Here is a 25,611-nt window from a genome sequence, read left to right on the forward strand (position 1 = left end):
GAAGAGAAAGAAAGGCCTGTAATTTCACAAGAGCTCCAGCACAGTTTTATGGACTTGTAAACTCTTCTTGTCTGAGGAGATGCTTAAATTTTTGCCTTGGTTGGTTCTCTGAACCCAGCCTTCAAATATATTAAAGCCCTTCTTTGCTGCTCATCATTGCTGTATCCTTTCGCAATGATGTAAATGACAGTACACTCTCAACTGAAATAAAATTGTTTTATATGCTCTTTTTGTTCTTATATACACCATAGGAGCAAATTTTTATTTGTGTGCCACAGCCAACACCATCCTGGGCAGTTCCTTTGCTGCTCGAAAAAGTCTCATTGTCAGCATGCAGGGTCTACATCTTTTTCTACACAAGGGTAATTTGGAGCAAAATTTGGCCTGAGTTTATGGAGTGCATTTCATGGGGCTTTGATGATCCTTGAATAATTGATGAAAATAAAACTCTGACTAGTTAAAAAAGTTAATAATTTTGTAAAGACAGGAGGTTGTCCAAATGATCTGTCTTTTGCTGAAGCAACTGCACTATTGGAGTCCTGTCATACATGGAGAATGTGTTCCTCAGAGAAGAGGAGAACAGTTTTATCCACTGTTTGTGTCAGTAGTTGTAGTACAACTAAGTTTTGTCTGGATTGGACTTGCACCTTACAGAACAATTTCTAATACGACTGTTTTCCTTCTGACTGGGCTATAGGTGCGTAACAGCAAAGCTAGTGGCTACTGCTTGGATCAGGGAGCTGAAGAGGATGACAAAGCAATCCTTTATCCATGCCATGGAATGTCCTCTCAGGTAAATAATTTAAATCCCATAATTATTGAGAAACCTGCAACTTGAAGAAATTTTCAGAAGAAACAAGAAGTAATTTATTGCATTTAAGTTGAGTTTGGCAGTATCTCTTCATGTTGCAAAAGAAAATCTTTGACTTCCATGTAGTCTTTTTGAATGCCTTTTCCCAGATCATACAACATGCAATTCCATACACTGAAGATGCTAATAAGGAAAACAGAAAAAACATGATAATTTGTTTTAACAATGGACAGATCCACTGATGATTGTCAAATTTAGGCTGTTTGTTTGCCTGAGCAGATCTTCTCATTGTGACGTGACTTATTTTAGGAATCATACCTTTTTACATTAACTGTTGATTGCTCCAATAGGTTCCTATACAAACATGTTTTAGCAAGGTGCTGATATGATTTCTGGGGTAGGCAAAAAGTTAAGCACATATTTAATGGTAACTTTGAATGCAATTAAGAATATCTTTTAAATTAATACTTTTCTAAAATTGAACATTTGGGTTTTTTTAGGTCCCTGTGAATATTATTTTCTTACAGATGTCTGGTGAATTTGAACTGACATTTATTCTTTCCTTGCTTAATAATGATATTAGTTGTTTTAGATACAAGTTGGTTCTTATTTAGATCTAAGAAGTGAGCTACTTCTAAAATCTAATTCTAGTTTCATTTAAAGTACTGTCCAAATCAAAACTACATTAATGAATGTTCTCACACATAAATAAACTCTGACCTTATCACGGACTTAATAATTATCTGAAGTTCACCCTACGTATATTGATTTGGAGTCCTGGCTGATACATTGCCATGGAGGCATAACAAGAGTTGTGAAATATAAATATCACCTACTGTAGTAAATTGGAAGGTGGTTAAGAGTCAAACCTCATTAGAGCAAAGAGGATAGACAGTAATTCCTAGTGACAAAATGTCCAGCCTTGGTGGAAACATTATGGGACTTTTGACTGACACTTTCATAGTAGAGGCAGAAGGGACAGCCTATGAGTAAGGTAACAAAACAGTGTTGTTTAATTAAATGTAAATGAGTTTTCCAAGAAGAGTAGTTAAAGACATCGAGACACTCAGGGAGCTGAGTCTCTTTCTCCATTCCAATTCTGACCAGAAGGCTGCAAATTTAAGTCTTTTTTAACAGTCCCTTTCCGACATATATTCATGCTAGCACTGAAAGGAAAAACGAAATAGATTATTGTCATATTTTGCAACCTGAATGTGATTCTTAAAATGTTGGGGCCTACAGCAACTCACCTCTCAGAGAGCATCTAGCTCTGACCAGTTTCTTTCATCCATTTCAACTGAGCTTTCAGTTCATTTTGGAGGAAAACTTAAGGAACAAGTCATTGCCTGTATATAATTGCCAAACAAACTGGGCAGCTCCCCTCAGGTGCAAATAACAATCCATAAATTATACACTTCCCAAAATACTGAAGATGGGTGGTGATCAATTCAGTCTCTTCTGGCTCAGTTCCACCACTTGTCTCCAATATCTCATCTATTTGAAATTCTCAAAAACACCTTTAAATAACAGCCACAATGTACTAGCATTTCATAAAAGCATAGAAAGAGAAAGTCAGTCTTCTCAAGCCCTTAAAATCCAAAGTAATCTCTTCATGTGAGAATTATAAAAGTATGAGTAAAGCAAGAAGTTAATCTACCAAGTCATCCTGCAGCAGTTTCCATTTCACTCAGTAAGAAACACCAGGCAGAACGCAAAGGTGATGTTTTATCTAAGTTGAGTATTTCACAGATAAGTATGGGTTGGAGCCACTCAAATGCAGCCAAGTTAATTAATGATTACACAGCTGGAAAAGTTCTATCATCTCATCACAATTTACAAAATTAATTCAGTATGAGAACCACAGCTGCACAAACCCTAATCAAGGATATTCAAGCACATAGCATAAAAGGTGTTGACAGCAAGCTTTTTAATATATTAAATAAACATTTTTAAAGCCCCTCTTATAATCATCCTGGCTGAGCATAGTTGTCTGTTATGTTTAGCTTTCAGTTTCTGACATTTTTCATCGCAAGCACAGGGCATATAATACCCCTGCTGAGTTGAGATTTGGGTTAGTTGTACACGCCTACTGAATATAAATGAATATTAACATGGCACTCCATTTTCACCAGTTCAGGTTATCAGTGGTGCTTGATGTGTCCTACTGGTTTGGAAACTTCTCGGTATTCAGATACAACCTGGTTCCTTTTTTTTATCCTCTTTAAGTCTGACAAGCAAATAAGCAGTGATTTGAGTACACGCATTGTTCCACCGAAACCAGCAGAAGTCAGTCAAGTGTTTAAAGAAAGCTAAGACAGGCATAAGGTTACTGTTTATTCTGTGATATGTTGCTCTTCACTTCTACTTCTTAACTTCCTATTTTCTATGCATACTGCACACCTTTGAATGGTGTGTCCTGCCATATAAGTGAAAAAGAAAACCATAGCCCAGCTACTGCTCTCTGCACAAAATGCCTTTCCTTGTGTGCATTCTCAAGATCAGATTTTACCACCATAGTTCACATATTTTCAACTTAAATCAGCTTCTAAATTACTTTATTCAGACTGGGATTATGTCTACTGTGAATGCCCTTGAATGCATTTAGCTTGCATTCACATCAATGTAACACCATGAATTTGACTCGAGTTAAATCAGTGTAAGCCAACAGTTAGGAATATCTAAACCAGGTTTTGCATTGGCCTAAGTTGATTTCAGAACTCACTTTACAGAGGAGTATTGTCATTTTGATATGTGTTTGTAGGGTCTGAGGTTGGAGTCTAATCCCTTTCAGGAAAAAAAGATTTGCAAATGCTCCTGAAATAGCAATGGGAAACACCATCCGTAGCTAGAGAAACTGGCAGGAAAAAAAGGGAGTATACTGGGGGAACTGAAGTGGCTTGTCATATGCAATCACCTGTAATGCCCACTGGGTCTACAGCACTGGACAACACCCTTTTGTTTTTAAAAACAGCTTAAAAAAAAAAAAGAAAGAAAAAAGAACAACCCCAAAAGTGGCACGCAGGTGTTGAATCATCTGAGAGCAATTCAATGGCCTCAGTGGAAGTATTCATTGTCTCAGGGGTTATCTGGAATGCTGTGATGTGGAGCTGATCACGCAGCATGTGAAAGAGAACTGAACCGAACAGCATCCTGGATGCAGGGCCTGGCTCCCCCCCTCCCGCACTGCTCTCCCTTTCACACCGCACAGCAGCCATGGTGCTGAGAACTCCTTGTGCTGAGATCAAGCGGAAGGGAGAGAGATTTCCATCCTCAGATTCCTGGAGCTCTCAGCTATACAAACAGATAGAATAAAAGCAGATGAAAGGCCTCATTTTAGCTGCTGCTTCAGGGCAGATATTTAACATTTTTCTAGGCAGAGCTATGTTTTTCCATAGCACACTGGATAGCATGTCCCATTGCTCAGAGCAGGGCAACAGATGGGAAGGAAATTGCTCAACGGAAGCAGTGGGTGGCATTCTGTAAAACAACCTGTGTCTTTGGTAACTGTTTGTTGCAACAAGCGTTCTGGATATTTAAGACATTTCAGGCTCTGTTTCATTAACGTCAGCTTACAGCTCACCTTAACCCGCATTGCTGAGAGGTTGTGAAAGATTTTATTTTGTTGGGTTACATTTCCTGTGGAAGCCAACTGGACTCATCTGTGTGTCTCCTCCAAAGTTGCCTGCTGATCTACGCTTTTCTCACTTGACTGGAAATCAGCAGGGATGGGTTCTCTGAAGTCAAACCCTTCAATTAAGAGCTGACATTTACCTATCAGATTATGCTCCTGAGGACCACCATCACTGCCTATTATTTCTTTAATGAGTTGTAGTGACTTTGGTAAACAACCTTGACATCTCTTCCATTCTGCTCAGATTTCTGAAAATGGAAAGGAAAAGTGTCCCGTGTTATCGTAGGCAGAGCAGATAGCATCAGGATTAGATCCTGGAGTAGTGAACACAGCTCTTAGCTTCAGCACGTGAGGTCCTTCATTGTCACAGGGGGCATTAAGAAAAAAGCATTTCTGTTCTGCAGCTTGGGGATGTGTGGGTATGTAAGGCTCACAGCCCATCAGGACTTGTGTACAGGGGTTTTGTTTGTTTGTTTTCACTGGGTTTGAATATGCCTCAATAAAGGGGGGCTGCCGTTTGATTTTGGCTGACAGGGAATGGAGGCATGATGCGTCACACCCACAGTTCTAATGCAAATGCAGAGGTTGTCATTTCGTTTCCAGTCTGGAAGTGACACTTGAGATTGAATTTGAACACAGCGAGAGTAATTTTCATTATTTCATTGATTCTGTATTCCAGTTCCTGTTTTCTATTCTGCAGTGCCAAGCAACTTGTTTTAATACTTACTGTATTTGTGCAGTTGATATTGTCTCTATGAAGGGATGATATCAAGTCTTCGGAGGGAGGCATTATTAATCATATAATGAATCTTAATTTGAACTTTGATGAACCTTAATTTCAGATCTGATTTTGCAGAAGCAGGCACTAAAACGTTCCTACATAATGTGGTTTGAATTGACACGATGGTTTGTATGCGCTGTCAGAATTTTGCTGTATTTTATTTCAGATGAGTGTAAGTTTTTATAACTTTTGGAACTCTCAACAGAAAGTACAGATTCAGGAAAATTAGGCTGATGCTGTTCCATTTGTCTCATCATTGTATAGATATCAATTTCCTGTGCCAAGCCATCTTTTATTCTGTTGAGCTGTCACACAACTGCCACTTTTAATATTGGAGACAGCTGAGCAGAGTTACTGTGCCTTCCATTTCCAGGGCTCAAGCAGCAGCAGTAGTTTCTGCATTGACAGCTTCTTTACAACACTGCCTTTCTGAGGTACGTGGCTGCTGTGATGCTGAGGAATGCAACTCTGGCTACAGAGATTCCAAAGACAAAGAATATTTTAGACCATTTTAATATCTGTATAGAAAACAGTGCTCCTTCTGAACCACAAGGGAAACCGATCTGACAGAGCAGGTCGCCCAATAAAAAGGTGGTCCTGGTTGTCTTGATAAGGCAAAGCCAAGCAGGCCGATCAGTGGTGTTTTTAGACCCACAAGTGTAGTTTTCAGCAATGCCTGCAGTTCATTTGAACTCATTGGTTATTAGAAGTGTGAAGTAGACATGTTCTACTTAAAAACAGGCATGTGGGATTTTTTTTCTCCTTTTTAGGGGAAAAAACCAAGTTCACGTGTCAGAGTCAGCAGTCCATTTGTATTTTGAATCACTTTGCTTGTTTGAGCTTCTTTTGCATATGTCTCCAGTATCCTTATAGGCAAAAAAAAAAAAATAATAATGTCTTGATTCAGTGTGCAGAGACTGTGCCTCAACTAATGCCACTGTTCATGCCAAGCAGAATCCTCCTGTGCTTATCCCTCTGCTCCCTCTGATGTGGGCTCTGCCCTAACTCTGTGCTTCACACGGGTGCTCTGAACAGAATGGCAGGTGGAGAAAATGAGCACATACTCTGTCAGAGGGCATTTGGTTTGGGAGTGAGCAGACAGGGCTTTTTTACCAGCAGAAAGATATGACTATTCACAGCGTGGTTGTTCTGAGGTTAATAAGGATGGGTGTAGAAAGCTAGACTCTAATTCAGATTTTTGATTGACTCAGCGATGTCTCATGCACTAGCCAGTAGTACCCAGTAAGTGCCAGGCATTGCTGACCTGCTTTCCCTTTCCTGTTAAGCAATTCCAGCCGCATAACAGCAGTAAGATTAGGCAGGCAGTGAATCTCCCAGGTGATAACTGTGCCTCTCCAGTGGCTCCAGTCTTCATGCAGCAGCACCCCAGCCATGAAGCTGACTCCATTGCATAGCCTTTTGGCTACTGTGTGCTGCACTTGAGTACTTATAGGGTAAAATATTGTGCTGGTGGAATGCCTCTGGATTGAAACACTAAAATGAGAAGTGGATACTTCAGACTGATTAGAGCATCATTCTGCTGTAACAAACCTGCACAGAACAAAGCCATGCTGAACACTTATTGGAAGGAAGAAGTACCTGTAAGTTAGAGAACGAAAAGAGCAATATTGCATTTCCACCTGCATTTCTGACTGTGTGAGCTGGAGAATGGAGGGCACAGGAAGGAATGCCACTGTGCCTCCATTCGGTCTGCTGCCAAATTAACATCATGCATTTTCTCTCTGGAATCACCCTCAGCAGACTCTCCCTCATCTGTCTGGAAAGTAGCAGTAACGAAGGATTTGATGTTTGCGGTGTATAAATGAGGACTCCATCAGTTATCTCAGTGTTATGTGCTAGGCAGTTGATACAGCCCACTAAATGAACATCCTAAACTCAGCCCATTCTGTAGGAGAGGGAAATCACATCTTGAGGATCCGGCACAGACGGTTTGGAATTGGCCGTCCTTCATCAGGGAAGGTGAATGGGCAGCCAGCTCTCCTTACACCTGGAGCCTGCTGCGAGCACAGAGAACAGCTCTCTTCCATCACAAATTCGCATTGTGACAATTAGCCCTGCTTGACGGGAGCCACCTACAGATATTTTCTTTGTCCTTCAGTATTTTTCCTTTGTCCAATATGAATGCAATAAAATACATTCAGGCACTCTGAGATTCCAAGAAACCAATTTTTCACCTCTCCTACGTACAGATTTTCTTTTCTTGAGGGCCATTTTATTGTGAATGACGTGAGACAAGTGAAATCATCACTTAAAATGGAATAAAGGTAAAAATGACCCTTGCTTTGTAAAAATTGATGACCGGTTGTGTTGTACATGTCAAATCACTGTGCCCACTAAAACTTTAATCTTATTAAAAAACGAAAACTACTCCACAATAATAACTGGCTGTCACCTGAAGCATATTGACTGCCTGTAGCATTTATCACATCACTACATTTGAGAACAGTTAAACCTCACAAAAACTGAAATATCAGTGTCATTCTTCAGTGTGTTATTATGTTGGCCTGAAGAATATGTTAGCAAATTTGTTATTTCCCTCAGGATTTCTTTTTCTTTTATATTTTTGGATACTGGATTTTTTCAGTAACATTTATTTACAAAAACTAATTAGAGCTGTTGCTATCGATGGCCTCTAACAGAGCTCTTAAGAGCAAACCGCACAGCAAATTGACATTGTGTCCTTGTTCCATCAATTCCTGCTGAGTGGGTATGATTTACATATTGATTACTTCATCTTCTTGATTGCCCTTTTGCACGAAATATTGGGCTGGGAATGGTGGGGAGCATATTGTGTATTGTGTCCTATGAGAGACCTCGCGTTGCTAAACCAAGGTTCTCAGGCTCTGTTCTAAAGCACTATGTGCCATAATCAGAAGGGCCTGACCTGCAGCACGACGAAGGACCAGAGCTGCCAGTTGGCCTGGTGTCCCAAGGCTGGGGCTGTGGGGCCATGGTGAAATTGCTCCCTTTGCTTTTCTCCCCAGCTCGTTCGCTACAGCTCTGATGGCGTCCTGCAGCTGGGGCCGCTGGGCTCCACCGCCTTCCTGCCTGACTCCAAATGCCTCGTTGATGACGGGAAGGGCAGGACACCGACTCTGAAGAAGTGTGAAGATGTCCTGAGACCAGCACAGAGGTTCTGGGATTTTACACAGGTGCGGAAAAGCTCAGAGAGCCACGGAGAGAGGAACTGGAGAGAAGCAGTGACCAGGAGGATAGTTAATGAAGATCAAGAAGGTCTTTAGAGGACTTCTCTAGGAATCCTCCCTGATGCTTTCTAGGATTTCTCCCTTTTAAACTTTTTCTGAGAATTCTGATTTGTTTTCTAAGAATCCTCCACTTTCTGCCTTCTAGAAATAGTCTGATCTTCTTTCAAGGCATGTCTCACAACAGGTGCTTCCCAGAAAGTTGCATGTATTATTTTGAGGCATTTTGGGGTACGCTTTCTAGGAATACCCCCTTATCCTTTTTATTAATCATCCCCTTTGCTCTTCCAGGGACACAAACCCACCCACCCATTTGTGATCTATGGGAACTCCTCCTTTTGCTTTTGAAGAATTTTCTGATGCACTTTGTAGGATTCCCTCACGCCTGCACCTCTGTACCTCTGTGTTTCTAGCAAATGTCATTTGAGCTTTGGAGGAGTCCCATTTGTGCTTTCTTGGAATACTACAGATCTCACCAGTAACTTTCAAGAACAGCTTTATAATTTTTTTATTGTCCTGTAATTCTTTGTTCTAGAACTTTTTAGAACCTTTTCTTTTTAGGATTTTTTAGATCTAGAGATCTCAATTAATTTCTAACACTTTTGAAGGAATTCTGGGATTTTCCCCTCTTGAGGCCCACAGGGGTTCTCTTGTGCTTTTTAGAGATTTTCTAGCAATTTCTTCAGAATTTTCTTGGAATTCCTAAATCTGGAGTTTTCAAGGATTTTTTTTTAGCACTCTGTGTGAATCATGTATTTCTTCTTAGGAATTTCTAGCACGTTTTAGGGATTTTACTCACATGAACTATAGACAGTGTTCCAGGCTTTTCACAGTGCTTTCTAGGAATTTACAGATCTGGCACTTTTTTCTCCAGGTCTTCCTGGCATTTCCTTGTTTCTTCTTCTAACCCTTCTTTTCTTTCTTTCAGAACGGTCCAATCATCAGCAGAGACACTGGCCGTTGTCTAGAAGTGGAAATGTCAAAGGATGCAAATTTTGGGCTCAGATTAGTTGTACAAAGGTGCTCGGGGCAAAAATGGATGATTAGAAACTGGATAAAACACGGCCGACATTGACTGCTGAGGCTGAGAGGCTGCTTCTCCTGCCGTTGTCCATTGCTCAGTGTGCCATATCTTGCAAGGCATTTGTCCTACAGCAAAATAGTTTGAAGAGGACTTGGATCTAAACTCCATAGTTGAGCAATCAGTGGAGGAAAAAAAAAAAAAGAGGAAGAAAAAAAAAAGCAAATACATACATGCTCTGTTTGACTATTTCTTGCTACAGCAGACAACCTGGGAAGCTTAAGAAGAGTTTTCTGTTTATATGGAAATCTTGGGAAGATCAGAAAACACAGAAAAGTGTATTCCTAAGCTCTCCTAGGAGAATTAATAGACAGTTGTTTCTATGAGTTGAGAGATCCCAATACTGCCTCATAAAGAGAGTTCTCCGATGGGTAGCTTTTTAGCTTTAAGTTATTGACTGGTGCACAAATCCTATGGTGAATAATCATGTGCCTTTTTTACTGTACTTCGTATACAAGAGGACTGGAAAAATCCTACCTTTTCAGCATGTCTGGCTCATTGTACGAAAACGAAGACCTGTAAATAACACTGGAAAACATAATACAATATATGATAAATTTCAAGGTTAATTGTTTAGGAGTCTCTATCTCTAGAAAGAGACTATTCTGCATATGTTTACAGGTGGTTGTCAACCTTCAAGCTGCTAAAAGGCAGCATTTTAGAGACCTCTTCTATAGACACAGATAAACGTTGAATAGGTAAAATAACCACGTTCCATTGTATTGCCACATTTTACATTTCTTGACTGTAAAGGCGTCACAATATAGCACTTGCATATTTAACTCTTTTGAGGCAGTAAATGTCCTTGTAGGTGAGTGGATTTGGAGAGGCCTCTGCTGGCCTTCAAGCCCCAAGTACAGGTTCAAGGCTCCCATCCTGCAGGGCTGTGCCTGCAGGTACACTTGGTGTTGTTCCAGCGACCGCCTGGAAGCCAGGGGCAGGGAATGCTGGATGCTCATTACTTCTGCAAATAAGGTGACTTAGTTGCCAACTGTGGAATTCAGCAATTTGAGGCTTCCATTTTGTTGCCCATCTTGTGAAAATGTCAAATGTGAGCAAACATGCTTTGTGAGCACTGTCTAGACAAATTTCCTGAACAAAACAACAAAGGCTTTTCAGTTTTTGAAAACAAACAAAAAACCTAGAGAAGAAGTTAGAGCAGGAGAGAACTAGGCAGCTTATATGAGAAACGTTACTCTGAAATATAGATATTTTACTGTAGTTGACCTGGTGACAGCATATCTGTGAACCTGAATTTACTAACGTATCCAATGGCTCATGCAGTGTCTGTGCACGGGCAGCCAGAACCATGGCGGAGCCTTACCCAAGAGGCGATCAGAGCTGATGACCGCTGCCAAGGTCAGCATGCTTTGGGTCCACATCAGATGGCTTTTCATTGCAGTAAATTCAGTCATACTGAATGAGAGACAGAGACAGCATCTTAACTTTGTTGTTTAATATTTTATAGTACTTTTAAAAAAGGTTTTGTTTTGTTTTACTGAGCTAGGAAAATAGGTAATTGCAGACACTGCAGTACCATAAATCTTGGTGATCTGTTTCTTGAAGAGCTTTTGCTGTTCCTATTTCAAGGCATGCTGAACAAAATAAAATGGAAACAAAGCTAATTTTTCAAGGGCATGGTATGTAATAAAATATTTACTTTTAACATGCAAATTCCATCAGTTGTTGTCAACTCTTGGTTGGCATCCAGAGAGCACATCACTATATTTTGCCCCATTTTATTTTTGCAGTTGTGTGTACAATATGTAATACAAAGTCTGGCTTTTCTAATTTTTTTTTTTTTTGGTGGCTAATAGCTAATCTTTGTTTATGTCACATGCACCAGGTTATGCATGAATATATACAAAAGAATAATTATGGCTGAGATTCTAATATAAAAACGGTGAAAACTCTGTGTTTATGGTTACTTGACCTCTGGAACAGCTTGATAAGACCTGCAGGGGGAGGTAACATCTTAAATTAATCAGGCATTACATTAAAATATATCATGGAGGAACTCAGAGCTCAGTCCTTCCTACAGCTCTGAAACAGAGGTAGGAAGATTCAGGCTAAATATAGACCAGGAGCAGTCGCCCTGCATTTAACCTCATTATGTTAATCTACTAGACAATTTAAAACAGCCAGTTACTATCTACAAGGCAGGTGTTGAATTCTTTGCACAGAACTTCTATTTGTAAGTGACTTTTGATCTTCTCTCAGATACAATTTAAAAGGGGGAAACTGTATGGAAGTCTTATTCCTTCTTTTGTTTATTCTAACAGAGTTTTATGGCATGGCTGAGGGAGGCAGGAAGACAGAAAGGAAAGTTACTTTTACCTGGTGAGTTCTGGGGGGAGCAAAGTGGCAAAGTTCACACCTTGTGTAGTCTTCTCAGTTAAACACAGATAACTGTGAAGGTGGCACAAAGGTGAAAACAGTCATATGTCAGTGTGACATCTCAATGCCTCACTAGTAGGAATATGAAGTTACTTCACCCAACAGAAGCTAGTATGCCATGTGTTGTTTTTATTCTTGACTTAAATCATTAATCTGGACTTGATCCTTGGTTAGCAGTAGGGCAGCAAGCTTTTCAACCCTTTGCACATGAAAAAGGAGAAATACCAAATCTACTAGCCTAAAAAATAACATTGCATTTGCTGTTTAGAAGCTTTGAAGCTGACAAGACCAGACAGATGTGCTTTTACTGTCAAAGATCTTAAGCAAAAATTATTACCTTTCATTATCACACTACCATAACGAACATGAATTGGCCATCCTGGGAATTACATGGCTGCACTTTTTTGGTGCTCAGTGCAAAGCATTTGAATGTGGCCATGTGGTCTAACCAAGGGTCAGTCCTGGCATGCTTTGAGTGCAGAGGTCACACATTGCTGGAAGCCTGCAAGAGCCAGACTTTCATTATGAGAAAGAACACAGATTTCTGTGAGAGTTAAATGGCTCTGAGATTTATGGAATAATATAAAAGAATTCAAATAACTTAAAGGTAAGGTTGCTTTTCTCTGTGATTGTCAGGGTGTTTTTTTTAAGACTTAATGAAACAATTTCTTATATTTAAGAAATACGTCTGTTGTGTTCTTTTTACTTTGGTCTTTATCTGTCTGAACCACTGCTTTGACTGTGGTATTAAAATGGTAAATCTGCATGTGGGAGAGTCTTAAATATTCTCTCATAAAAGGAATAACAATAATAAAAAAGGTTTGAGTATTATCTGTTTTAACCAAAGTCTATGGGTCTCTTGTCAGTATTTCACCCGTAGTGTAATCCAAAGTCCTCCTTCATGTTGTTTCAAATGTTCAGTTGTATTTCCTGCAGTGCGGATAATCTCAAAAGTATTTAATACCTTGTAGAGGAAATTCAAATAAGAACTGAGTTTTCAATGTCTTTTTTGTTTAAGAGATTTTGGAGTTTAGCACTGTCTCCTGGGACAGAGGAATAGAAGGCAAGGAGCACCAGTTCTGGTATGGTCCTATCCTAGGCAAGCACTTCAAATAATACTTCTGTAAGCATGTCTAGATCCCTTTAAAACGAGTTTGAGTCCCGTATGGAAAAAAAAACCTTACAGAATTCTCTCCTTTGAGAGCTATAAACTGTCTTCCAAGCTGAATTTATCCTTGGCTGGAGTAAAGCCATTTGTTCCTCAGCCAGACTTGTTCACCAGCTTTATCGGCTCAGTGGTTCCCGAGGCATGGTCACCTCCTGTGGAAAGCAGCTGAGAGAAGGAAGGAATTTCTTTTAAAGGTGTTACTGAAGGACTTGATTGATTGCACTGGAATTACATAAATGCTGTACTCCTCCACGAGGCATGAAAACTCTTCAGGAGTGCCCCACATCCCAACAGCTAAAAGCTGGTTCCACAGACAAAAATGCAAAGACTAAGGCAGTTGTTCCTGTATACTCTGCAAGCGTTGAACCATCTATCTCAGCTTAATGATTTGGAGCTTGACATGTCTGAACATCCTTATCCTTTGGAAACTGTTCAGGTCTCTTTTCATCAGCCTGCTCCTTTATAAAAACTGTTTCAGTAGATGAAAACCTCAAGTGCTGTGTGACAAGGGGCGTCATCTATCTGACATAGGACAGCTCAAATTTTAAATGCTTAGCCCATATCTAATAAGCATTAATGAAATAGCACAAGTCCTAATCTGTTCTTCAGATAATCACACATTCCTTCAATACCCAGCACTGAGTTGAATCCATTCATTAGCAGCCATACCAAAGCATAATATAGACTGTGTGGGGACAAAATGAGTTCCACTGTAAGAACTTCAGCAACAGTTGCGGTGCAGGGAGAGGTTGGCACATGGTATTTAGGTAGGACACAAATACCTCTGGGTTGGTTTGTGGTTTTGTTTGCTTCTCTGTTTTTTTTTGTTTGTCACATGAAAGCCTTTGTGAGGAAGAACAACTGTCAGAATCCCCTCAATTGAAGATGGTTCTATTTTTAACTGTTGAAGTTACATTTTAGACTGCTGCTATTTTGACTAACTGCTACTTAGCACTGACACAGTCAGTCCTGAGGTCATGCTACAGATCAAAGATGGTATTGCAAATTGGAGGAACTAGATAACAAGATGGGTAGAAACCATGGGAGGATCATGTCTTCACACATCTCTAATTATGGATGTCACAAATATAAACCTAATGTTATGTTCTCTCAGGATGGAACCACAAACTTTATCCAGTTCTGAATTCCTTCATTAAGAATACCTATTCAAGAGACCAATCTCACTTTGCAGACAACATTTATTATTTTTTTGGTGACATTAGTGGACTTAGTGTGGCAGCTGTAACCACTGGGTACGTGGAAAAATCAATCAATTGGCCAAAATCTACTGAAGCATTCATACCATGCATTACCAATGCAGTAACATGGATATTCATCAACCCCAGTGCACTGTTTTGTCCTAGAGATGGAGTCTGCTTACTTAGTGAAATAAGGGAACTCAAGGAGTCAATACTGCAATGATACGGCTAATAATTCTCAGTGAGCATGGCACAAAGCACACCAATATTTACATCTCTAGACTAATGTAATTAATTAGCTTCAGGTTCTCTCTTAACAATCTCCCATCTCTGGCAGCTGTTGAAAATACCTTGTCCTTCTAGGCACCTGGAAGACTTATACCATGTGAAGATTTTAGCTGTCTCTACAGTCACCAGCCTTAGATAAAAGATTTACAATGACCTCTCAATACACTGTAACTGATATTAGAATAGTTTCACAAAATATATTGGCTTATTTAAAAATATGACTAATATGTAACTAAAGACATTGTCCTCATGGATTACCCAGAGCAAAAACAATGTTTTATTTGCCCTAAAATATTTCCTCTTAAATATCCCAGTGAAGCAATACATGCCAACCTGATTTCAAAGAACAGAATTTCTGAGTCACGATTGTGCTTCAGAGACTTGAAGAAGCACTTATTACATTTCATAGGGCTGCAGTTTTCTATTGGCCATCAAGAAGTATTGCCCAGTTTTAAACTCATTGTTTAATTTAAAAAAAATAATGCACCAACCAGAAGGCAAGTTGTGACTGCAAGTAATTTCTCATTATGCGGCACATCATCGAATCAATTTGTATTTACACTTGAGAAGTTAATAAATTACTATGCATTTTACTGCTGACAGGAGCATTTTTTATTAGTGCACATCTGGACACCTTGTTCTAAAATTCAAAGCTGTCACACAAAATAAAACTAGGAAAGCAAATACTATATATACATTTTAAAGTGTAAATTGTGTGTAATGTGTTCTGAAAGGCAGTCAGGCCGTGTTTGAGATGAGCACAGCACACTGCAGCAGATTGCAGACTTTGAAAGGAGATGAGCTCTGTGCATGTCAGAGAAGATGCATCACCACGCCCTCATCAGAGACTTGGGCCCTGAAAGTGCACATCCAAAAGCAGACTGATAACATTACAGACTGAGTAGCTGCTAGACCTCAGGGATGGTCTGTCATGCAGTCGTGCTATAAAGACACACCTGTGCACGTTATACTTGCAGGTACTGATCCACACAGTATTACAAGCTGTGTTCATGCGCAGTCCCTTGTGACCAGTAAGTGCTCCACAAGAAACATTCGGACACAAAAGAAAGATATCTCCATTAAAAGATTCTTATCTCCCAACCAACGTTCCTGAAATCATTGAACCATGGGGAAAAATAAGCTATCAAATCACAGAGAGGAAGCTTGTGATGGAAGTGTTCTCTTGTAACGAATTTGCTATTGGAGCTATGTTTTGAAAATTCCGATCTGTACAAGCACATCAATCTGTCACTGATGCATTACTGTTCTAAAGAACACTCCTGCAACCAAGGAAATGGAAGCATTCATAGTTCCCAAATTGCCTACATTGGTACAGGGCAGAAGAACAGATCCCACACCCTGTGGTTTGACCTGTATCAATCCAGAGGCCAAACTTGCAGATGATATAAAAAGTCATTGCTCTACTGCAGTAAATGGAAGTTCTGGGAACTACAGTAATTTACAGGTCTGGTCTGTTGGTGATTGATAATATTGTTACTGACTTGATTCTCTTCTGCTTCCAAAGTCACCTACATCTTCCCAAAGGCAGCAGAAAGGGAACATGAAGTGCTAGTGCATGCCTTCATGCTTCTACCAGCAGCCTATGCAGTCCAGCACATCGTCTCTGAAAACAGTCAATAACTGATACTTAGAAGAATGGAAATGCAGAACAATGACCATGTATATCCCCCTCATTTCAGAAGGCAGAGAATTCCCAAGGTAGACGCTATACACACCAACAGTGCCTTTACGTAACTAATCCACTAATACCTCTAGATATCAAAACATCCTGTTGTAAAAAATAGCACCATTGCTGTGTGAGTCACTATCGCTACTTTTAGATCTACGTGTCGATTCATTCCAGAGGATGCCCTGTAGTTCTCTTACAGTTAAAAACTGCGAATAATTGCTGCCAACTCTTCTTCTCACCTCTTCTTAGTTTGACCCCTGTCATCCCTTCTCAAACATATTTTAGAACTGATCGAGTGTCACCCTTATTTTGTATTACTGGCAAACAACTTCATAAAAGTGTAAGCACATGCTCTGTGTCATATATTGGACTGGATGATAGCACAGTGAGAACAGCTTGGGTTCCTGAGCTGTTCAGCTGTATAAAACATACATTGTTGTTTTTAACATTGATTTTGGAGCTCAGCCAGACTGCTTCTGCCCTGCTAGCATGTATACACAAAGTTTGCAATTTGTGATCAAGGAGCACAGAGCATGTGTGAAAGCATCTAACACCTTTTGTTCTGCTAGAGCCAGGAGGAAGACTTCCACGCCTGGTCCCAAGGCCCACCCATGGGCTACGGCTGTGTCGCCAAGCTGGGGACTGGCTACAATGTCCCCCATTGTCATGCATGTCTCCTTTCAATTGAACTAACTTGGTGAGACCTGAGTGCAACAGGCTTTCTCCCTCTCGGTTTCAAAGAGGATGATGACTGCACAAGTCAAAGAGCAGCAGCTGTTAAGTGCTTCCCTGCTTTATCCATAGGAAATGAGGTTGGCTGTAATCCTCAGGTGGGCAACAACAAAATCAGCCTCTGATGAACGCACTGCCTCAGCAAACCTATCTCCAATATTGGTCTTTTTTGTGGTGGGGCATTTCTTCATAAATCCACACTGAGGACTGTGTATAGAAACGCTGCTCTGTTGCTAGCTAAGGTATTCTGTGAACTTAATTTATTATTGTAATCTAATGCAGCATTTCTTGGAAGGAGAATCATTATCTTTAAAAGGTACCATATGCTTATGAGAAAGAGTGTTCTGTGAATAATAGCCAGCAAAATTAGGTTCACGAAAATATTTTGTCAGCAGTTCTGCATCTGACAGCATTTCACCACAGAAGTTATCAGAAGTCTCAGACGATTCACCGTGAAGGCAGTGTCTCCTCTATCTCTTTTAAATCAATAATTTGTTGTAAATCAAGCATGAATCACATGTATGTGTCTGTAACTGAGCACTAAGTAGCAGAGAGAAGGGTTTTTCAGCTTACGTGTTGCTTGGCAAGTTTTTTTTGTCTATCTGTTGATCAAGTAATACAATCCATCACCTGTATCAGGCAGACTTTGCACCCTGACTGGTCAGCTGGAACTTAAGGAAGACAAGAAGGACTGAAGTGATTTCCTCTCCATAACGGTAAGGAAAGAACAAACAAATACATTTTTATGCTAGAATGTAAGGAAGATTCATAACCTGTGAAACATGTCTCAGTGTCAACAAACAAAACTCAGCCCTTCCCATGAAAATTTAGTGCTCTCTTCTTATTATAAGCTCGTCATCACTGTTTAACCGGTGATGCTTTCCCTTTACACTGTTCTCACCTTTTTCTATCCTCATATTTCCTCAGTGTAATTGTGTAAGTAGTTGGTTTTTTTTCAGGTGTTAATAACATAGATGACCTGCACTGAGAAGAGGGGCCCTTTGATGAAAAGAAATAATTCTGGTGCGTGAAGATTTTATTCCAGAAAAGCCAAACAGAACCACCTAATATGGCCCTTACCTTGCTGCCAAAGGAAGGGGCGCCCATTGGGGCTCCTCAGGTGGGGCCAATTGGCAGGAAGTTCTGAAGGAAAAGTGTTTAATTTAGTGTTGCCATTGGGAGTTATGGAACTAGGAGGATAAGGGAAGGACAATGCATCCTGAGATTTCCTCAAATTGGAGAAGTGGGTGTTTGTATTTATATTTATAAGAGGCTGAGCTGAACTGTCCAACCTAGAAAGTGCGACTCAATACACAGCAGTTCAACAGGTGACCAGGACCTGGGCTCTCCGCACGAATAACTGAGCTTTAAGAAAGAGACTTCAATCAGGATTCAGGAAAGATTTTCCTGCTTTTGCAGTTTATTGCAGTGAAATCTGTCCAATCTATTGACAAAGCTCCAAAACACACATGGGTTGGTGCCCTGGTATGCTTGCAGTGAAGCATTTGCCAAAAGCTATTGAAATTCTCAATGTGCTTCAAGCATTGGCATTCTGTGCAGAAAATGGTGCCACCTATCAGTAAGGAGGAGGAAACTGAACAGCAAAATGATTTGTTTGAACTGAAGAAACTGTTATTTTCATTGCAAGGGTGATGGTTTTCTACTAATGAGCAATTAGTGAGATGTTTGGCTTGTTCAGAATGGTCTTGGAAAATGAGGTTCTGACCTGGCTGGCCACTTCCAGGCTGCATGAGGGGGACCTGGCCAGGCAAACACTGCATGTTCTCCTCTTGCAGACCATAAGGGTAGAGTTCTGAGGAAAGTCTGCTGCCAGGGTGCAAAATGCAAGTCAGCCAGGTCAGCTGAGGTGCAAAGCACCAGAGGTTAGTAGTTAGTTTTATTTGTGTAAGTCTGAATCTAAAGAGATTTTGATTGAAAAAAAAATATGTATGTTCTTATATGGCGTAGGTCATTCTGAGTCACTCTCCAGAGCAAAATGTAGGCTTGTAAGTGATTCATTTCTCCATCCCTGTAAGCATTCAGCTTTTACAGGTTCTTACCTGTATCTAAGTCCACTGGAGAAAGTTTGTCTTGACGAAGTCTGTATGCACTGAGATTTCTCTTATGGAAAGAAGCATACAAGGGCTGAATTCTCCACAAGCCTTATTCTGTACTGTATGTACCATTAATTAAGAGACCTTTCCAAAAAAAAAAAAAAAAAAAAGAAAGAAAGAAAGAAAGAAATCCTCCTCCTTTTATCCACGTGCTTGTGAAATCTGATTCCAGGGTAAGATTCTGATTTACTCCATATGTATATATCAGAGAGATGATCTCACAGAACTTCTGTGTAGCAAAAGTATACAGCAGCTAAAGAGTGAAAGGGCATCAGCACCATCATAAAAGTGGAAAAGGAGAAGAAAAGTGAAGAGTGAGTGGATTTTAAACTATTTTTAACATGCATCTGTGGTCTGCACCTCCACCATCCTTCTCTCCCTTCCACAAGGTGAGCAAGTCCACAAGTCTTGCAGCCAGAACCTGGTTCTGTTCCAGTGATGTTCTGCTGAGCCATGGTATGGTGCACAGAAAAGCTTTGCCAAAATCTCTGTTACATGAATGCAATGAAGTAACTCAACTCTCAGTTGTGGATCCCAGGCTTTCAGAAGGGCATGAAGGACCCCCTTTGTAGCTCATGGACAGGGAAATGCAGGATGCTGCTCTCCGCAGGGTATGCAATCTGAAACAGTTTTATCAGAACTGGATAAGAGTTCCAACTGAATAAGTTGGAATTGAACCACTGGGTGTTTCTATCTTGGAGGCAAAAAAAGAAGTGCATTTAAAAATCACCATATGCACAGGAAGTTGCAGTTAGTAATTAAATTCTCACATCTTTTCACAGCGCCAGGCAGAGCATATTGGCTTAGCGTGGCCTGGTTGTCGACTCTGAACCAAAATGATTTCTAACAGCAATCAAATACATTTTGAGACATGCTCATAAAAACGCTAGCTCAGAGGCTCAAAGCAATAATGATTCATGTATTAGCAAATGAACCTGTCCTCTGCTAGCTAGCCCTGAAATGTAATAAGGGATCAGTCCAAAGTAAGAAGGAAGTGTGTTTATTAAGATGTTGAGAGGTAATATTTTGTAATGGGAGTTTTGGGTGACATCTATTCCTCATCAGTGGAACAGCTCTGCACTGAGGCGCTGATGGGTCTCTGGAAGCCCTGTTCCATCATGAGTGCCTCTATCAAACCCGCACCCACTGCGGGATGCAGGCACTGCAATGGCCAGCAGTGTCCCCGTCAGCACCGGCAGAGGTTCTTCAGAGAGCGTACAAAAAAGAAACTACGCTCCACTTTATCCCACCGGTTTGAATTCGTTGCTGGAGGCCGTTCAGCTAACCGGCATTTAGCAAACGGGGGGATGAAGGGAGCAGAGCGCAGCTTCCAGGCGCCGCAGAGCCGCGATGTCTCCGAGCACGAGGCACAAAAGCTGCTGCTGTGCTCGCGAGGAGCGGCTCCGGCTGCACCACACCGTGCAGCTGCCGCCATTTGCCCATCAACTGCTCTCAGCTGGGCTGCAGGACAGGCTGAAGCACCGGAGCACACCACGCAGGGAGCACTCTGTAGCTCAAAAACCCCCTTGAGAGCTCTTCCCTCGCTCTGGAGGGGTTCTCCGAGCATGCAGCGAGGCGTTGTGCTGACTCCGTCGCACCAAAGGTAAGCTGCCAGCAGGCGAGGGCCGGCGGTGAGAGGGAGCGCTCCCTGTGCTGCGGCGGCCGCCATCTTACAGTGCTGCCACCTCGCGGGGAGTGCGGGTGCAGCCGCTGAAGAACCTTCTGGAAGGAGAGCGGGGGATAGCAGGAAGGAGGCGTCTCCCAAGGGGCTGGGAGGAGAAAGAAACACATACAGCCTGAAGGGAGCGGAGCTTGTCTTTGTGAGGTGTGTGGTGCCCTGAGGAAACCGTGGCTTTGTTAGTGCGTGCTCTGGAGGGGCTGGGAAACGCTGCAGCCCTTTTCTCCTCAGGTAGCAGGCCTTCAGTGCTGCTTTGTTGTGAAGCATCGAGTGCTGGGGTGTAGGAGGCAGAAAACTTGGGTGCACTCCTTTGTTTCCTTGCTGTATATTCCCTGTAGTGTGTGTGTGTCTGCCAGAGCAGGCTTCTTGTGCTTCCTGCACTTAATTCACTTTCCTAGCATGCAGATGCATTTGTTTGCCTCTCTGCAGGCAGTGCAAGCCTCAGCTCACTGTGCTGTTTGTGCCTTACGGCCGGGTCCTGCTCACCCCCTGCGGTACCACCTGTGTTCTCCCAGGTGCTTTTGATGCAGAGCAGCGTTGAGTCAAAGCTTCAGGAAAAAGTAATCATTTCTTCCTTCAAAAAGAGCACAAAAAATAAAAAAAGAGGGGCATTTGTGGTGCTTTGGAGCTGAGAGGCAGTAAGTAACGCTGGCACAGCCTGCGGTTCTCTCATGTGTAACAGTGCTGTGAGATCTGTGGCGGGGATGGGCTCAGGATGAGGGGCAGCTCTCAGAACAGGCTGTCATGCCTTGAAAACCTCAAATTATGCACTAATTATCCACCTACACTGCCAGAGTATAGATAACCAATGACTTCAGCTTGCCGTGCTGAGGATAGTTCCTGCTCTAACAAGTCTGTAGGCTGCGTGGGGATTTGTTGGTTTCTTCCCAACGTGTTGGGGGGGGGGGGGGGTGCAGTGATCAGCACTGGTTTTGTATATGTGCTGTCTGTGCTGTTTTCAATGGTAAAAATGGTTAGTAAAGATGATCTAAAGGCAGTTCTCCTCTATAAAATCAAGTCAGTGCTTGTCTTCCTTAATGCAATTGGTTCCTTAATTGTTTCCACTCGCTTGTTCTGTAGTGTTGCATTTAGTTGTGGCAGGGAGAAACAGATTCAGAAGAGCAGATTTGTCCTCACCTTGTCCTTGTAAACCAAGGAGAGTGCTGACAAGAAGGCCCTTCTGAGTCAGGGCATTAGAAGTGTTGCTCAGAGCTGTAAATTTCCAGAGCTGTCATCAGAGGGTACCAAAGCAAAGCATGCTCATGTATGGGAGCAAAAAAATAATGCCAGAAAGGGTTTTAATGTGAATTCAGACCACTGTAGAGCAATGAACTGTAAAATAATCAATCCAGATGTTTTGACTGTAGAAGGCTTTCTTTCCAGAGGAGAGGTTTTGACCCCGTATCCTTCAAGTATGCTCAGTTTTTACTATGCCTGACACTAGCATCTCTCATAGCCTTAGCTTTACTTCACAGTGATACTAGTAAAAAAGAAAGATTTCTCCCTTGTTGAAGCTGGGGAGGCTTCTTATGGCTATTACAATTCTTAATAGTCATTTTATTTTCTATAAAAACATTATGTGGCAAAAAATGTTAAAAATCATATGGTTTGCAAAAATGGTAATATTATCATTTTTAATCACAATTCTCCATCAAATGAAGGCAGTGCTCAGTGCCCAGAAAACAGTGAAATCTGTCACAAAGTGCCTGCTATGCTTCGAGTAAGTAGAGGAAGCAGTGCAGCTCAGATTCAATGCCACGTTCTTCCTGCTATATTAATAAACCCCTCTGTGCTCCCCTGCCTAACCCTGAAGCAGATCTCATTAGCTGGCACCTTTCACCAGATGAAGACAAAGGTTGAATCCCAGAACAGATCTGTGGGCCCACATGAAATTAATTCTGACCCTTTGCAGTCTGAGCTCTGTCCTCAGAGGCCTGGGGGAAGGGAACAGCAGGTTTGTCCCCTTCTTCCCAAGGACTAGAAGAGAGCTCTGGGTAGCGGTTCAGCAGTCTCTCCTGGTAAGGTTAGCATGGTGGCAGAGTTTCATAATCAACCCTAATTACGTACTCAGTCTGAGCTTGGGAGCTATTCTAATTTTTTAATGATACCTTCCTGTTTATAAATACACTTCAGGTGCCATAATGCTGCAGAATACTAATTCACGTGCATTAGTTATTGCTTTCCTTCTCTGAGACAGAAATGAAACCTAAGTTGGAAGTGGAGTGTCCAAAGATGGTTTTAATTAAATAATTTAGATATCGCTGATTGTCCTTTAAACTTTAATTGGGATGGGTGGGGGTTGATAGGGTCTGTATGGCCCACCCAGCTCTATCAGTGTGCAGAAATGACATTTTTCTTCTTTTTCCCTCTTCTTCTGGAAGCATTTAAAATGGGTTTGTGTACTTGCTTCTTTTTATAAGAAGGTGTAGTAGAAATGCTGAATCACAGCTTGAAGCAGTGATTGAGCACCTGGTGGGAAGGCAGGGCCAACCCAGGGGAGCTCAGGTGCAAGCAATGTACCTCAGTGATTGGAAGGGGTGGAGCCAGGATTCTCCCCTTCCCAGACCTCATTTAAGGGCCAGCAGTGGAGGTGAGGGGGTCTTGCTGGAGATCCCTGCGTGCCTGGGGCCTTCCAAAGGTAAGCAGCTTTTTTGCCTTCATTTCTGTGTACACAGCTGCTGCATTTGGGCTTGTCCTAACTTGCTGCAGCTGAAGACTTTGCCACCCCACTGTTATCACTATTCTTTCTATTGCATTGTAGTGTTACAATAGGGAAAAGTAGATTTTCTGTTCTAAGTGTTCTGTGTTTGTTTTGCTCAAGTTTGGAGCAGGGCTGTTGGTGGGACAGGGAAGTGCAACTGTGTAAAGCAAAATTACAGTGTTCTGCCAAGTATTATTTGGCAAGTATTGGTATAGTTTTCCCTAACTATCGATTAATAGTTTGGGTTCTCTTAATATTATTCAGTGTTTTAATTACTGTTATTATTTTTTAACAATATTGCTATTTTTTCTTGCTTATATGGTCTTAACAGTGAAACTTTAAAACTTGTGCTCTGCTCCTGCCTGGGAGTAAATAGCATCTGTTGGGATGGTGGGGGAGGAGGGGGTGGTTCAGACCTTGGAAGCAGGATAATGGGAACAGCTGGCTCTGAGTGCTGGCTGTGCCCACAGGGTGAGCTTTGTCTGTGCTTCATGTTTGGAGTCCTGGACTTGTGCTGTCAAGTGTTGGGAGAAATGGCCCATGTGGGGAAAACATTGTCAGTTTGCCCTTCAGTAGTAAATATTGCATGACTGTCTGCTTGTGCTTTGAATTAAAGGAACAATCCAATATCTATTTTGGTTTTCTCTATCGTATGCCAGTATGACAAGCTCCTTCCTAGACTTCATATAAAGCAAAATCCAGAGAGGTTTCTTCTGTGCAGGGGATGACAAAAACAAGAGTAATATCTTCTGCAGAAAGTCTCTTGTGTTAAGCTGTTGTAGATACAGTTATGATTTTCCTTCTAATTAGGTAGTTGAGATGCTTTCAAAGTCATTTATGCAGACAGAATCGTATACCTTGCATGTCTTCCTTCTTACCATTAAGATCCCCTGACCAACTCCTGGAAGATGTGAGCTGTGATGGCTTGGCAATGTTTGTTTTGCCTGCTTGCCCATCTGTGAGCCAAGCTGCCAACTCCTCACCTACAGGCTCTCTTTGGAGCTTTTCAGAAATATATTGGCAGAACAGAAGCAAGGCTCAGCCTGCCAAGCCTCGGTCTTAGCTGCAAGCTGTTTTTTTTTTTTTCTTCCCTTTAGAGGAGCCCTGATGATCTCCATGAGCAAAGTCAATGCAATTAAATGTGGGCTGTTTTTGTATTTTATTTTTTCCCCTAGAGCATAGGCAGTCTGGTTAGTTGTGAACATGGTGTGTGCGTCACTGTGCCCTTGCCCTTCTCCACATGCTCCAGCAGAGCTGGCTGCTGCTTCCCCTCAGACAGAAGTGATGCATGTGAATGGTCAAACCCAGTGCAAACATTAATTGCTGTGGAAGAGGTGCTGGTTGATGGAAGGCTGCTGGATTATGGGGAGGGGATGCTGTTTGTGGTTGCGTATGGAGGCTGTTCCCAGCACCCAGATCCCGTGTACTGCATGGTGGTCTGTTTGCAGTTCTCTGAAGGATGAGATCTGACTTAATTCTTGCAAATCAGCCAGAGGAGAGAGGAGTCTAAAATGCATGTGATGCTTCAGTCTTCCATTATGCAGCTCATTACAGCAGAATTTTATTAAAACAGAAATATTCAGAGTCTGTTTCCTCACTGTTATAAATTGGTTGCTTTGGTGGTACTGACTTATTGCCACTGTTACTGCAGTCCCTTTCTCATGGCATACAGCAGCTGACAGAGGTGAAGCATGCATAGCATTGGTATAGCTGATGCATTTTTATGGAGCTACCTGCATGTCCTAATTTCATGTCCACTCATCAGACTGGGGCTCGCTTTCCTGGATCCCATCTGAGCTCCTCTATTGCTCTTAAGGAGGAAATTAAATGGGTAGCACAAGCACTATGTCTAGAAGTTCATTGCTCAGCTGAGTGAAGCTTGGCACTTTTTCTTGCAAGGTCTGAATTTTGTTATGCAGCTCTGTTAATGATTACCTCAGTAATTGCTGAACTCTGAAGCTGTGACTGAAGGAATGTGAAGATGTTTGGCTTTATTCTCTTCTGGGTGCTTCAAATGTTTTGTGCCATTTTCTTTGCATTGTGATATTCAGTAAATAAAGGGATAAATCTGCCTCAGGAAATGCTGGAGGCAGGAGTCTGGCCAAGAAGCTCAATT

At 41.6% G+C, this 25,611-nt stretch overlaps 2 protein-coding genes across 13 annotated transcripts in view; both read left to right on the forward strand.

The window, feature by feature from the left end:
- GALNT9 (polypeptide N-acetylgalactosaminyltransferase 9) overlaps positions 1–12,771 on the forward strand; it is a 199,759-nt gene extending 186,988 nt beyond the window's left edge. For all 10 annotated transcript variants that reach the window (XM_025155561.3, XM_025155562.3, XM_046901218.1 and 7 more), the window contains 3 exons: positions 698–793; positions 8,229–8,396; positions 9,376–12,771. In XM_025155561.3, the coding sequence (XP_025011329.2) occupies positions 698–793; positions 8,229–8,396; positions 9,376–9,522 (411 nt within the window). In that variant the 3' untranslated portion in view covers positions 9,523–12,771. The remainder of the gene's footprint in view (positions 1–697; positions 794–8,228; positions 8,397–9,375) is intronic.
- A 7,283-nt stretch (positions 12,772–20,054) lies between these two features.
- Positions 20,055–25,611, forward strand: part of LOC107051612 — an 87,519-nt gene continuing 81,962 nt past the window's right edge. For 2 of the 3 annotated variants that reach the window (XM_046901226.1, XM_046901227.1), the window contains exon 1: positions 20,055–20,719. In XM_046901226.1, the coding sequence (XP_046757182.1) occupies positions 20,148–20,719 (572 nt within the window). In that variant the 5' untranslated portion in view covers positions 20,055–20,147. Of the gene's footprint in view, positions 20,720–20,852; positions 20,942–25,611 lie in introns of those variants that run through there. The other variant, XR_006931545.1, reaches the window with a different exon arrangement.

Source organism: Gallus gallus, chromosome 15 (genome assembly GCF_016699485.2).
Source record: "Gallus gallus isolate bGalGal1 chromosome 15, bGalGal1.mat.broiler.GRCg7b, whole genome shotgun sequence".
NCBI lineage: Eukaryota > Metazoa > Chordata > Aves > Galliformes > Phasianidae > Gallus > Gallus gallus.